This window comes from Cibotium barometz, chromosome 12 (genome assembly GCF_041138505.1).
Source record: "Cibotium barometz isolate CiBa-2024 chromosome 12, ASM4113850v1, whole genome shotgun sequence".
In the NCBI taxonomy this organism is placed as follows: domain Eukaryota; kingdom Viridiplantae; phylum Streptophyta; class Polypodiopsida; order Cyatheales; family Cibotiaceae; genus Cibotium; species Cibotium barometz.
In genome coordinates, this window is record NC_141057.1 from 48,402,549 (window position 1) to 48,418,612 (window position 16,064).

At 40.5% G+C, this 16,064-nt stretch overlaps 1 protein-coding gene across 1 annotated transcript; it reads right to left on the bottom strand.

Moving 5' to 3' along the window:
- Nucleotides 1-10,410: 10,410 nt before the first annotated feature.
- LOC147633520 (fasciclin-like arabinogalactan protein 17) lies at nucleotides 10,411-13,171 on the bottom strand. The gene is made up of 3 exons (XM_086806610.1): nucleotides 11,667-13,171; nucleotides 11,494-11,575; nucleotides 10,411-10,793 (listed from the first exon to the last, which is right to left on the bottom strand). The coding sequence occupies exons 1-2, from the start codon at nucleotides 13,153-13,155 to the stop codon at nucleotides 11,517-11,519; spliced, it is 1,548 nt and encodes a 515-aa protein (XP_086662736.1). The 5' UTR covers nucleotides 13,156-13,171; the 3' UTR covers nucleotides 10,411-10,793; nucleotides 11,494-11,516.
- Between the last annotated feature and the right edge of the window lie 2,893 nt (nucleotides 13,172-16,064).

The following is a 16,064-nucleotide window of genomic DNA, read 5'->3' on the forward strand; positions in this document are numbered from 1 at the left end:
CTGGCTTTCGTTTCAACTTAAAAACCCACTTACATCTAATGGCCTTTTTACCAATAGGCAAATCACACAAAGACCATGTACCATTCTTCATTATAGCATCATATTCACTTTGCATTGCAACCAACCAATTTTCTGATTTGTGTGCCTCATCAAATGAAAGAGGTTCTTCCTCTTCACACATAGTAGACACAGCCAAAGCATAATAATCTGATGCATAAGAGGCATGCTGAAAACCTGAACGAGTACGACTAGATATAGGTGCATCAATTTTACTATCACGCAAGGTTTGCACCAGCCATTTAGGCATACCTCTAGCCTGCTCATTTTCAGCCCTATCCTCAGAAATTACATCTTGTAAATCTGCATCAGAAATAGGCTGATCTATGATGTCGTTTGAAATCTGCATAGGCTGAATATTTGCCTCATTAGGACTTACATTTGAATTCCCACCTGTAAACAGAGGCAACAATGTATCAAATACATCCCGTGAGCTCACACCTGTCTCTTTGATACATGATAACAAGGGCTGCACAGCATCTTCCACAAAAACAACATCTCGACTAATCAAGATACGCTTTGACTGCAGATGATACAACCTGTAACCCTTGCTCTCAACACTGTAACCAACAAAAATGCATTTGACAGCCTTATCATCCAATTTTTTGTGTTGTTGCATAGGCACTAAAGCATAGGCCAAGCAACCAAAGACACGCAAGTGACCAATAGAAGGCTTCCTGCCATGCCAAGCTTCGTATGGAGTAATAGACTGCAAGGCCTTAGTGGGGCACCTGTTGAGTACATATGCAGCACACATGACAGCCTCAAGCCAAAACGCATGTGGCAAAGCTTGACTCTTGACCATACATCGTGCCATCTCCATAAGTGACCTATTTTTCCTCTCAGCAACACCATTTTGCTGAGGGGTATACGACACTGTACATTGGTGTTTTATCCCACGATTAGCCAGAAATGCATCAAACTCTTTAGACAAGTACTCCCTCCCTCGATCAGAACGGAGGGTGCCCACAATACAATTGGATACATTTTCAACCATAAGAAAAAACTGTTTGAAGCACAAAAACACTTCGGACTTTGCCTTCAGTGGATATACCCATGCATGCCTTGAGTAATCATCAATGAAAGTCACGAAGTACAAGTGTTTACCAAATGACGGAGTTTGCATAGGCCCACATACATCACTATGTACAACTTGCAATTTGCGAGTGGCCCGCACAGAACCATCCTTTGGAAACGCAGAACGCTGCATTTTGCCCAAAATACAGCCTTCACAAACATGTTTCAATGGTGCCTCAAGAGGGGGCAATGAAGCAACCATATCAAATTTCTGCAAATGCAGCAAACTAGCAAAGTTCAGATGACCAAAACGAGCATGCCATAGTTTTGCATCTAAAACTGCCTTTTCATAAAAAACTGCATTTGCTGAATCTTCCACACACTTGTCATAAGAATTGAGCCTATACAGCCCACGAAACAAGGTGCCAGATACAATAATCGTATCACCAGAAGTCAAATCATGAACAGTACATCTGTCATCCACAAATTTGATTACAAGTCCAAGTCTAGCAAGCGCAGAGACAGACAATAGATTCTTCTTTATCCCTCGCACATACAAAGCATCTGAAAGTGTGAAAGCACTACCATTTGCAGCCGTAAGCATAATTTTACCAATGCCCTTCACTGGGTAAGAAGCATTATTGGCACATGTGACAGTATTCCCATTAGGGACACCCTCAAGAGAAGTGAACATATCACGATGCGAGGTAATGTGCTTTGTAGCACCACTGTCAAAATACCAAACATGAGAGTCAACAGAAACTGCCAAACATGCATCATGTACAGATGGGTCATACTGGCAATACACGCTAAACGCCCATTCTGTATCCTGCACAACATTTGCAAAATCTGCATTTGTAGAAGTATCCGCTATTGTGGCTGCATTTGACTCTTTCTTCTTTGCCTCTTTAGCCTTTAGCTCAGGGCAATTCTTAATGACATGATCATTTGCCTTACAATAGTTGCACCTGGTCTTTTTCTTGCCTTTATCAAGAGCCTTCTCAGACTTATTGTTGCTACCTGTGGAAGGAGAAGAAGTTGCAGACCTACTAAGAGGAGAAGAAACAGTGGAAGGGACTGCCTTACCACTTCTTCTCTGCTGCTGGGCAGCAATAAATGCTGATCAACTGCACGCTGCCTAGCCCTGTTTTGCCTGGACTGCGCTTCTTTTGCAAGAGTCATCATTAAGAAGTCTCCATGTGGAAGCAAAAGTCTGATATGTCTCAGGTAAAGCATCAAGAACAGTCTGCACAAGAGAATGATCAGGAATAATCTCACCTGCAGAAATCAATTGTTCTTTGAGATCTTTAATCTCAGCAAGAAAAACATTCATGTCATCATCTTCTTGCATAATCTTCAATTCTAGCTCTTTACGCAGGTAAGCGATTTTTGCCTCGTGACGACCTGCATACAAACCAGCTAGAATATCCCAAGCTTGTTTTGTTGTTTTAGCTGAACGAATATGTGGGGTGATGTTACGTTTGACAGAAAGTGCAATCAAGGCATGAGCGTGCGCATCTTTACCATCCCAACGATCTTGTTCAGCAGTGGGTAAAACAGCAGCAACAGTAGAGCTGCTAGAACGTGCAACATCCTCAACAGATCCTACATCCACAGAACCTGGACGTATATCCATACCCTGCACAATGTTCCACACTCCTTTTGCAACCAAAACATGTTGCATCATGTATGCCCAAAGTGGGTAGTTGCTGTCTCCATCCAATTTGTCATCAGCAGATAATATGCGAAATACATCATTGTTGTTATCAGCCATGGCCACTGACTGAAACTGATGCAAAAGCTACCTATAATGAAGCAAAGATTGAACAGAGAACAACTCGTGCTATGTAGCATGGTTCACAATAGAATACGTATGTCTATTTTGCAAAAAACTGCACTGTCAAAAATTCTACAGAAAATGACGAAAACACCTGTGCAGAACTTGAAATGCAAAAACGGAGCCCGAAACGACCTCAGATGCAAATTCTGAGAACGCAATGCCCTACGGGCTCATTTGCAGAGTATAACGACCTGCAAGCACTCGTGAAAACTCACCTCAATCGGAGAACGTGAGTCGGAGGGTGCTGGCAGCGTAGCCCTGGGAGCCGATGCTTGCTCTGATACCAATTGTTGGAATTAGGGTTGCAGGAAAGCACACAAAGCTTGGAGAAGAAGAAGCAAGAATGCACACAACACAAAGTGTATTAGATTGTGTCAATGTACAAAGATACGTTAGCCCTAGAATGATGGGCGTATTTACAAGCCGGGGGAAAAAACCTCCTAAAGAGGGAAAAAGTGCCCCGGCGGTCCTAAGTGTGTTCACACACATCACTGCCTATATATATGGTAACAATACACTCAATTTTCTTAGGATCTATACGAATCCCTTCAGCCGATACTATATGACCTAAGTATTCAATCTCTTTTTGAAAGAAAGAACTCTTTTCAGGATTGACATACAATTCATTTTCTCTCAAAAGGTTGAACACTTGTTCCAAGTGTTATTCATGCTCTTGTCGATCCTTGCTGAAAACAAGAATGTCATCAAAGAATACTATAACAAAACTTTGAAACTTAAGGAATATGCGATTCATCATACGGCTGAAAGTGGTTGGAGCATTGGTCAAACCAAATGGCATGACCAAAAACTCATAATGACCAGTTTGTGTTCTAAAAGCTGTCTTGAAAATGTCAGATTCAGTCATGCGAACTTGATGATACCCAGACTTTAGGTCAATCTTGCTAAAGACCTTTGATCCTCTAAGCTTGTCAAGAAGATCATCTACCCTAGGAATAGGATATCTGTTCTTGACAGTAATCTTATTCAATGCACGGTAGTCTACACACATTCGGAAAGTTCCGTTCTTCTTCTTAACAAGAAGGACTGGAGCTCCAAAAGGTGAACTACTAGGTCGAATAAGGCCTCTCTCTATAGCAAGTCTTCGATTTGGTTTTGGATTTCTTTTTGCTCTAAATTGTTGACTCTATAGGGAGCTTTACAAGGCGGAGAATTTTCAGGGATCCTCAGGCTTAGATTTAGGTAATCCTGGAGGTAGATCTAGTTTTGAATTTTTTGACCTTTGGGTAAAGACCTACAAAGCACCCTTCTGTCCAATGGATAAATTCCTGCACTTTCTTGATTTTTGAGAAGATGAAGCCCTTTCCTACCTTCTTCACAAATCTCCTAGCCCAAGCTCTGATACCACTGCAGCCGGAATCTTACTCTAGGATAGATTGTGGAAGAGTAGAGAATTCACAAGAATTGATTCAACCATAAAAACCAATGCTTTGCAAGCTTCAACTAAATCAAATTAATTGAAATTCAAACACTTAACAAAATTAAAATACTTAGCTCAATAGACCATGCTGGGTGCAATCTTCCCCCCCTTGTGCGTGGCCTTTCCCCACATAAGGGTATTTAATTAGCTTTTCAAAAATAGGCCATAGCCCCCAAAATATACAAAATGTGCTTTTAGAGGGCACAACACTCTTCTTTTACAAAAATAGAGTGTCTAATAAGCCATAGGCTTTAATAAATTCCACATTATAAATGTATCTTTCCTAAAGTTCAAAATGGAAAAATCATTTGCTAAGGTTGCAAGCTACTATGCTTGCCAAAAATTAAATATGATGAACCAAGACATTTCTTCCAAAGTAAACTCTTCATTTTTCATAGTCTTCATCACCTGAAAATATAAGCCCAATTAATAATTAAATTAATCCCACAAATATTAAATAGGCACAAATCATAACCAACTCATGATGACTACCAGGCGTAAGTACCCCAGGAATCACCCTGCCATACGAACCTAACTGAAATAATCATAGATGGCCCCAAAAATACGTCACTATACCGCACGTATTAATATTTATAGTGGTGTCACCCACGATATTAACCTAGTCGGCATGACGCAAGAGTAATCCAGGCGTCCCCAAATTACTCAAGAGGGGATAAATAATATTTTTCTAGAGGACTTAAAATATATTCTCATGACAGTGAAGACATTGTGAGTGAATCCAATTAATTATATTTCACATAGTGTGAAGACATTGTGAGTGAATCCAATTAATTATGTGTGATGCATGGTAGTGAATTTAGATAATGATTTCCACTTGTTATTATTATTTTTGTGAGTGATTCCAAAGTGATCGAACATTGTTGAGGACTGTCTTTGAGTATAGATCATAAGTTCAGGACAACGAAGGTACGAAATTATCTAGCGTGCAAAATAATTAATTTTATATGGTTTGGCCCCCATTGTACATGTGTTGGGAAAGGTTTATTTTTGATAAGATACTTTAAAAGCATTGGACTATGGTTCAATTTTGTAAAAGCCCAATTTTGTAAAAGCTATGCTATTTATGGCTCCAAAGGTCAAATTTACGAAATATGATTTAAATAACGCGTGTGGGAGAGGAGCTATACATGTCAAGGGGGAAGGACTGCACCCAATCTTGTGTTTGATTTTTATGGTCTTGAGTTATGCTATGGTGTCTATGGTTTATTTTCTTTATTATCAATTTGTGGTATATTCAAATCTCCATGTGCCAAAGGTCCTAACAACAAGCCCCACTAGTCAAATAAAATTGGGAATTTTGGATGATGACAAACACAAGGACAAGGTTATGCATGGGGAATATAAAGGACGTACGTTTACTACCACCGGTCTTGCCACACAACTTAAAGTGCCACTTAAAATGGTTGCTTCCGCTTAACAGCAAGCTCCTCAACAAGGATAATTACTCCAACATTTAAATGTACTAAATGTGGAGTGGATCATCTCATCAAGTACTATCCACACAAGTCAAGTGGATTGGATCATTTCATCAAGGATTGTCTGTACAAGTCAAGTGGAGTGGATCATCTCATCAAGGACTGTGCATACAAGTCAAGTGAAGAAGCGACAACTTCCACCAATCCTGTAACAAGCCTCTTTGCTTAATAATTATACAACCTAAATGAATAGTGGCCCCACTAAATGTGTTAACTCAAGCTCAATTCCATCATTTGAATAAAGACAAGGTGGATGTTCATCAGAGTTGTACCAGCGTCTACCTCTAAAATAGGTAGGAGAAGGTGACCAAAGAGGGTAGACAAGGTTGAATCATTGGTCCTTATCTAAGATGGTTCACGTGAGGAGACTATATAAACTGGGACAACAAGATCAACCTAGGATAACATCTTAATACTACGTAAATTGCATAAACTGATAGCTCTGGAAAGGCTAGTGACCCTAAAGGGAATTAGAGAATATCCCAATGCTGAAAAAGAGACTAATATTTTTGGAAGCTACGAAGGCACATTAGGGAAGCCCACAGGAAGTTTGAGCAAAGATTTAGAAGCAGTAAAGCTATTGAAACAGTGTACCCATGTGAGGATGTAACACAAAATAGGACATTGGATATTCCAGAGCCAATTTGAGAACAAGGAGAGGAGAAAGAGCTTAGCTCTCGATGAAGGGTTGGGAGATGGCCTTATGAATAGGATGTTTGAAATGAGGGATGAGGTTCATACACTTAGATCACAAAATGGGATTGAATAGCTGGTTGGGGAAAGTGAGGTAGCATGTGGATCATCGCGGATGTAGCTTAGCTTAGTGTCACTTTTGTCTCATCAGAGGTGAAAATGTCTTTCTTCATAGTAATGCTACCCTTTAGATGGATGTCACAACCCTTGAGGGAGGATAGTAATGCTCCTAGATTCATCCAAATTCTAATTAAATCAATTGGGACATTACTATGAAAATGATGACACAAATGCTCCCATTCCTATCCGGCATCACTTAGATGATGGAGTAGAAGTGAGCATCATTGCGAAAACATGCTAGGAAAAATGGGAAAAACCTACACGAATCTTGTCGTGAATGAAATATCAACAAGAGCTATGGGAGTCTTCTAATGGATCAAACTGAAAATATATTTGTTCCGATATCATCACATGTTCATAGTGATGAATTTCTTGCGCTAACTAGATTCTTACAATGTTATAGTTGGTAGACCTTTCATGAGAGAGGCCAGATTGGTATATGATTGGGCCTTAGATCAAGTCTATTTAATGAAAGAATGCTCAAGTTCTAATAAAGGTAGACCTACAAGCATGGAAGAATCATCCGATGGAGAGTAACCTCTTTGGAATGAGTGTGTAACACTGACTAAATCACTTCACTACAAGTGTATGAACTTGAAATTGTTCCTAACAATGGTAGAGAGGAAGATATGCTGTATGCATCTCTTCTTGGACCTCCAAATTTAGTGAAAGTTGGATGCACATGTTGTTAACAATTGATGTACTCTCTAGTTAGGGTTAGTCAGGGTAGAAAATACATTGATTTGGAGTTAATAAAGTAGGGTCCTTTGACTTTTGTCTTTATAATAAGAGTTGGGAATACTATTGATGTTTCAAAATCAAAGTAGTCAACAAGCTCAAATAGTGAAGCATTACCAAAAGAGAAGCGAATTAGAAAATGGTTAATGCGAAAGCATTTTCAAGCTAAATGTAACAACATGCTCCAGAGTAAATTGTCAAATGCCTAGCGCTCAAGATACGTCGAGGTTACAAAGGTGCATGAAGTGTTTTCCGAGAATTGGGACAAGGAACTAGAAAATGTCACTATCCTAGGTAAGACACAAGAGACCCCAATCTCTAGAGAAGGTTAAAAGCCGCGACTTTCTAGATTAGAAAAGCACAGGAGAAATATAGCCTTAGCAAAAGCTAAATGAGATGCCAAGAGGATTTTGCCCAAACTAAGGCAAAACAAGCTAATGGATTGGATCTAATATCAATCCCTAAACACTAAAAATCGTATATATTGGGTGATTGGACAATTGTATGCCTTAGAGCTCAACGATCTAAGGAGGGACAAGAAGGCATTTCATATGGCCCATGTAAGTCAAGGAGGTAGACTTAGCTGAACCTCGAGAAGAGCCCAAACCAATGTTCATTGTGAAGGATCAAATGAAGAAAGAGAGATGGTGGATCTCTGCCTAGAAATACACAAATAGTACAACACACGATTCCTATCATTGAAGGATCAAGACCAACAAGGCAAAGACCTTACCAAATGAATCCCAAGATTTCAACTATTATACAAGAAGAGATTGACAAACTTATTGCTACATGATTCATTTATGAAATCGAGCACATTGATTGGGTATCACTCATTGTCATTGTGTTGATGAAAAATGGAAAGCTACAAGTGTGTGTGGACTTGAAAAAAGTTAATGCAGTTACTTGTAAAGATCATTACTCATTGTGGTATACTCAACAAATTCTAGAGAGAGTTGTCGGTGAGGAAGCCTATGGCTTCTTGGACAGTTTCCAACCAAGTGTTTATCACGGCTCGAGACCAGCACAAAACCAATTGCGTTATACTCTTTGGACTAAAATGCTTCCATAACATTTCAACAGCTCATATACACAATATTCAAGGACAAAACCAGCACAAAACCAATTGCTATCACGTTATACTCTTTGGACTAAAATGCTTCCATAACATTTCAACAGCTTATATACACAATATTCAAGGACTACATGGTAGAAGTGTTTGAAAGTGTTTATTGATGATTTGGGTGCTTATTCCAAGTGGAAGGACCACCTAAATCCATTGAAATGCCAATTTTGGGTGAAGCATAGAATTGGGTACTTATTCCAAGTGGAAGAACCACCTAAATCCATTGAAATGCCAATTTTGAGTGAAGCATATAATTTTTTTTGAACACATTATGTCAAAAAACGATATTTCCACAATGTGAGCAAAGTCAAATTGATTTTAGAATTACCTGCATCCATTAACTTCAAGGGAGTACAAAGGCTCATGGGACATTTTGGGTACTATAGAAGGTTCATTGTATTTTATGTAAAGATCGCAAAGCCATTGTATAAACTATTTGTAGTCTTTGAATGGATTGAAGAATGCCAGCTTACGTATGATAAACTAAAGAAGGCCTTGGCAAGTGCACCCATCTTAAGACCCCCAAAATGGGACATAATCTTCTATGTGCATATTGATGCTTTCAATTTAACCATTGGTTGTGTGCTAGCACAACCAAGGAAACACAAATTGAATTACTATGTTTGAATTGCTAGTAGGCAACTCAATGAGGTAGAGATAAATTATATGACCACAAAATGATCCAAGTTGTGAATAAGTATATACACTTCTTTTTGGCTAACAAATTTGTATTCTTTGAGGACTACCAAGCATTGTTAGATCTTATCAATAAGCCTTGCACAATGGAATGAATTAATCAATGGTTATGTTTACTTTTGGAGTTTACAATCATTGTGAGAAAAGGTTCGTAACATGTTTTATCTGATCATATGTCACACATTCTAAATGGCGAAACCCACCAATGGAGTAGACGATGAATCCCAAATGCATGCTTGTTCAAGATTAACATGCTACGTGATTGAGGTGACGAAATATCTCAATACCTTGCTGATGGTTTTCCGCGACCCTTGAACAAAGATAAGATGTGGTGGCTCATCAAACTAAGGACCCTTAACAACTAATATAGCGGAACAACTGTATACGCTGGGTAAAGACATCCTACATGTGGGTACACGCCGCCATGCATGGCCAACCTACTTCGTTACATGTGGGCACTTGGACGCTTGTCCCTTTGCCTCCTGGCCGGCACCCTATCTCCTGCAAATGGGTTTGCCCCCGTGGTTTCTCTCAAATTCAGGGAGTCAACTACACGCCGCCCTCATGTCTTCCTCATAGTTGCCATCTCTGTGGATGACATCCCTATCCTCTCAAATGACCTTACAATGATGGCTATGGCTGAAGGCCAGACTTTCACCCGCCTTCTCCATGACTGATTTAGGTCCATTAGAATACTGTCTAGGAGTTCAAGTAAAGAAGGTCTGTGGTCCATTAGAATACTGTCTAGGAGTTCATGTGTACTTGGGTCATATGGCCATCATCTAGCTCTTGTCAATCAATCATAAGATAATTAAGACAGTCTACTTTCTACATAAAATGCCCATTCACCAACTGTTCATTTTCTTTATCTGCATTCTAATGCTTGTCATAGTGGTTTGATTATGAGTATGGTAGACCAATAGCTGGCCAAGAAGAGTTCCCAAGGTGTATGAAGTGGACACTACGTAGTATGCTTACTACTCTAACCGCCAAGGCAAGGAACTTATCATTCTAGCTTTTAGTACAAGCAACTCAACCTCTTTATTCAAATTTAAATAGCAATAGATCTTTGCATGAGACGTGATCTTTGAAGCCACTTCCCACTTAACCCCCACCACAGTAGATAATTAACCATGGTCCAAAAATCTGTGCATAACACAATTTTCTCTCTTATTTCAGCTGTGCTTGATGAATAATCTCTTATTTCATTTGTGAGTATTGCCAAGTAGCATATGTTTTGTTTATCTCTATATCAGGCATCCTCGTTCACCATGGATACATACACATACATAAAAAAATGTGTGAGAATATATATGGAGGGTGGTTTAGGGTTCTATGGACAAAATGGGTACACAATATTTTGTCAAAAACAGACCTTTGAGGGTGTAAACATAGTGCCATAAAAATGAGATGGCAGAGACTAGATCTTAGAGTTTCCCCATCTCAGATGCATTCTCTTCTTCCAAAAGAGGCCAACCTAGGTAGAAGGGCCCTCTCATAGGTGTAAATTAAGAGCCTCTCTTGGAGAGAGGATCTTGTGAAGAGCTTCCATCTCTTTTATCATTAACACACCTGCCACCATGTTCAAAACCCAAAATTACGCGAGCACCTAGCAAAGTTAAACATAATAACATGCCCCAAGTAAGCCCTAGAACATTGTATACTTAGATGAATCCAAGAACATGCCCAAATTCACCTTTTAGGAACGTGCATGTTATATACTCATGGTAGTCAACCCACAACACTATATAACTATCAACTCTATTATGCATAGTATGGACTAGATACAACGACATCCCCACTAATGTCATCAGCGCCCAATAGTGGGTGTAGAACTCTGTATTAAGATATGATCTCACACAGGCACTCCACACACACACACACATAAGAGCATATATTCACACAAAACCCTTCGTACTGAGTTTCTATCAAACCTCCGGAGATGCAGGGCAGACTCAGCCATAATGAAACCTAGCACTAAGGGAAGCCCTAGAACATTGTATAACAATCAGACAACCAAGTAAAATTTAGGTCAACCAATCAACCAAGCTCGCACAAGCATACCTTGACTAAATGGCATTAATGTTACAACAAATTAGCTTCCCTCTAACATGTCCTCATCGTGTCAAAGTTTTATTTTAGTTTCTGTGTTGCAGCTTTAGTTTTGTTCTTATGTATTGCGAGAGTTATGTGCTAAAAGCATGATGTCTCCCACACAACTATAATAGTGATGACTTTGGACTCATGCTCTGCAAAGGTAGGACATACTTACAAAGAATGGTTATATGATGATGGTCATTGGCAAGCCGAGGGAAACCTCAACAGCAATGAGCAAATAATGGTGCCAACCCAGCCTGTAACAAGAAAAACACAAGTCGCAGCATTAGGGGGCAAAGGCTCAGAATTCAAATGTAGTGTGCAATGGGAAGGCTTGCATGCTTTTACCTTGATTGCCCTTGTGAGCCATAGCTACACCCATAGCTTCATTCTCTTCCTCAACAGCAGCCTCCTCCTCCTCCTCCTCTTCTACAAGCTTCCTACTTGCCTTGGCTTGGGAGTCATCATCAGGGGAAAGTACTTTGTCCAAGCCTTGAACGGAGATGCGGCCGTCTTTGAAGATATCTATGTCAATGAGATGGGCCTTGCCTTTCCCTTCACCAAAGACCACAGTGCCATCCTCCTCATGAGCAGTGAGCTTGTAAGGGTCCCTGAGGGTCTGGTAAGAGACTTTCCCAAATCTTCTCACAGCATTGTAGAAGCTTTCTTCTGTCTGATACTCTGGGATGATGTGGTAGAATATGATGTGCTCGGGGGCACCGGGGGCCGCGAGGTCCTCAGCGGTGAGCTTGCTCATGGCCTCGTCGTTGGGGGCGAGGATGGTAATGCGGTAGCCCTCACTGACGAGCTTGGCGAGCTCAGGGGCTAGAGAGGTCAGATTAACAAGAAGATCAGCCATCTCACTGTAACCTCCATAGCCCACCAGAGTAGAGATGAAATCCGCGATGGCAGATTCACCATCAAACCATCTGTGCCCGGAAGAGGGCCCTGGGGCTGGAGCAGGGGCAAGGGCAGGCCCAGGAGCAAGGGCATAGAAGATGGACTCCGTAGGAGGGGAGCTTGCACCCTTGGATGATTTCAGCTTGGCCTTAGCTTTAGCCTCCTTCTCAGCCAGATATGTCTTGGGAGTAGGGGCGCCCTTGGGCTCCACGGCAGCCAGAATCCTAGCCATGGCCTTGCCTTCCTTCCACTCATTGTAAACTTTCTGCACAGATTTGGGGATAAGAAGACGGTCTATGCCGTGCACTATGCCGTCTCTGCGCACAATTGCATCAGGTGCAATGACGTTGCTTAGATCAACTTTGAGCCTACCCCATGAAGAGGAGCAGCGGAGTGTGTCGGAGGAGAGCGTCTGGTACGTCCGATTGGTCCATTGGGCGGCCGAGATCTTCTGCGGGATGACATGGAAGCGAAGCAGCGTCTGCAGGGACTCTACATTGCCGGGCTCCAAGAGGAATCTGCGAAAATCTGGGTCGAGGTTTCGGTCGAGGAAGGAGTTGCGGGGGGCCAAAATGGTGATGCTGAGGGTGCCGACCATGCGCTCCAGCGTCTGCAGGAGAGAGGCTACGTCGGCCATCTCCGCGAGCTCTGTGTAAGGGGAGTCGAGAAGGGCCACCAGCACTGAGTCCGAGCTGATGGAAGCCGAAGAGGAGGGAGAAGGCTTAGCATTGAGCTTAGAAGCAGAAGCTGAAGAGGAAGAGGGTTTGCCTGCGAGGCAGGCCAAGAACAGGAGAAGGAAAACCAGGAAGAAATGCGCGGCGGCCATGGCCGCTGCTGCAGAGCTAGGCGCGAAGCCAAGGCTCCCAATGAAGGCACAGAGAGAGAGAGAGAGAGAGAGAGAGAGGAGCAATACAATGCTGTGCAGCAGTGCATGCATAGGCTCCCGCAGCCGGGAATGCTGGTGGCTGGCTTTTAGTGGTGCGGCATCACCCATCACAAACGCCGGGGGTGGGTCACACCAGTTGCTCGCGCGTCGCCTCTTGACGTGCTTGACGCCACCATACCAGACGAGTGCGCGACCGCTTCACCGACACTGCAACCAAGCCAAGCTCGCCTTCGAAGATACCATTGCTCCGGCGCCGGCGTTTCGGGAGTGCCTGGGACCCCCTGCTTGTACTTCGTTTAATGTCATCCTAGAGGCTGTTCTCGCGCGAGCAATAGTCGTGGGAAATGAAGGCCGCAGCTGCTTTTGCAACCCCTGGTAACCAAAGGCCCCAGGACGAGGACTGCCTAAATGGTACGTACTATATTAGGTACGCTCGCAACCGCGAGAACGACCTCCTACGTGTTCACCCCCTTCTACACCCACCCTTCAAAAAGCTTACAAGTATACCTAATACAACTAAAAGGGGCAATTTTAAGGGCTTTGCACGTTTGCCTTCCCCATCCTTGCCATCAAAAGTTATGAAACTTTTTTTCCCAAGCTACTACCATGACTTGAAGAGGAAAATGTGATTTTTTTTGGAACAATAATCATATATATATATATATATATATTCCAGAAATTCTTTACAATAGGGCCTTCACCAAATTACATCGAGCTACAAAGCTCTATCCCCTTCTTTACGTCTGTAGCCTACTTAACAAGAAAATGTGATTTTAAACAAGCCCTTTCTTCCAATTATAACTGCATCTCGAAATTGAGGTTTTTTTTGCTGTCTCATACAACTTTGACCAATTTTGAGGAAGCTCTAGATTAAAGCAAACCTGCTTTTTCCCAATCTTAGTCTTGTCTATCCATCTCAACACTGTTAAAATACAAGCCATCATGTAGTGTATACTTTCCTAATTAAACTTTAGAAAACTCGAATGAAATTAGACTTGATAATTTTTTTTAAAAAGCACTCAATTCTTTTACAAAATACAAGTAATTAATGTCATTTTAGTTAGTTTCAATAGAGAAAATCGTTTGCTTTCATGGATTGTCATTACATCATGTCATTTTAGTTAGTTTCAATAGAGAAAACCGATTGCTTTCAGATATTGTCATTACATCATATCATTTTAGTTAGTTTCAATAGAGAAACTCAAGGATTTTCATTACAATATTTGATTAGAAAAAACGTTTTTTTTAGCATCACAAATTCCTAACATGAGGTGTTTACTAACGTAAGACCTCATGATGACATAAGTCAATAGTAATACACCGTATTTAACCATAAACTCTCCCTCCCAAATATTGTTGTAATAACTCAAATACTCCCAAATACTATTAGAATAGCTCAAAATTTTAGTAGTTCCCAACCATCTGCTAACACAATAAAGCCGAGGCCTTTGTCATTAAAGCACTTCACTACTTATGTAGCACACCTCTTAATAAAAACATGTTTCTCATTCAATCAAGGCCTCACATTTCAAGATCAAAATGCCAATTGAGTCCCCCCCTTCATTTTCAGTGTAAAGAGTTCAAAAGAACATTAGTGCGCCCTTCAATATGTACTTTTATGGAAGCATAAATTTCAATGGAGATCCTTTTATAAAATTTTGAGGTCCCTAAAATAAGTTATTAAGAAGCCATCATCACTTGAATAGACTTTCTTTATGTGAAAGGCTTGCATATGCTTACTCATGCTTAAGCACATGCGTCTTTAAGAAAGGGAACAAGCAGTTGGCTATAAAGAAGTTTAACACCCTTGAGGATGTTTAAATGTTCATAAACAAGAAAAAGGAGCACTATTATATCATGATATTTTTTTGTTTCAAATAGAATACGTGTGTAAATTTGTGCCTAACTATGGGTTGATTGATTGAGAGAGAGAGAGAGAGAGAGAGAGAGAGAGAGAGAGAGGCTAACAAGAGTTTAACTCATATGTATAATAGGCCTAATGTTATATAATATCATGCATAGACCTATAATCCACTAAAAGGCAAAAAGAAAACTAGACAATGCATTATTGGTCTTTCCCCTTGTTCGTTTAGAAGATTAACAATAAAAAGATATTTTTTGCATATGACCACCAACAACATTTATGATTTATGGCAAAAAAATGGACTCCACACAACCACCACAATAATGGTAATTCTTGAGCATTGTGATGTTGTTGGCCATGCTTGACATACATGTACATTAAAAGTTGTGATCATGAACCCTCTTAAAGATAGAGAATAAAAAGATAAAATATACAAATGTCACAAATGAAAGTACAATTTCGAATACTATGGTAATAAATTGAACCCTCTTAAAGATAGATAATAAAAAGGTAAAATAGACAAATGTCACAAAATGAAAGTCTTTCTTACATGATTTAGACTATGGTAATAAAATGTAAACTTAACTAGCATATAAACCCATGCAATGCATGGGACAACATAATGCCCTTTCATCAAACATAAACTACACCTAAGAATGCTTGTTAGGATTGTATTGAGAGAAAATAGGTAATAGCATAATCCATAAGCATGCCCACACTAGCTTTATCACACAAATGAGAATGTAAAAGATTTACATCACAAGAAGTTGACTTATTCATGACTCTTTTTCACTTTGTCACTTAGAAGCATGACATGCCCATTACTCGTTCTAAGGCCTTTACATTTGTTTAGCCTTATGAGCCACCTTTCTCATTATACAAGCTCAATGCATAAGATACAAGGGTGCCATTGAGAATGAAGTAAGAGAGCTTACAACCTAGCCCAAACTTCCTTATAACATAATGAGGACACTTTTTTGTGGATTAATTAAAGTGTATGTTATTGATTGAAGTTTTGTTAAGTGAAATTGATCAACATAGCCCACATCCCAATGTCCATCCTATCCTTGGAAGCATGAAGATGTGGTGATGTTGC

Excerpts from the sequence above, each read along its gene's own strand:
- LOC147633520 (XM_086806610.1), bottom strand. The coding sequence starts at position 13,155 with ATGCATGCACTGCTGCACAGCATTGTATTGCTCCTCTCTCTCTCTCTC. Across the intron at positions 11,576-11,666 it reads GGCTCACAAGGGCAATCAAG|GCTGGGTTGGCACCATTATT; the intron begins GTAAAAGCATGC and ends TTCTTGTTACAG.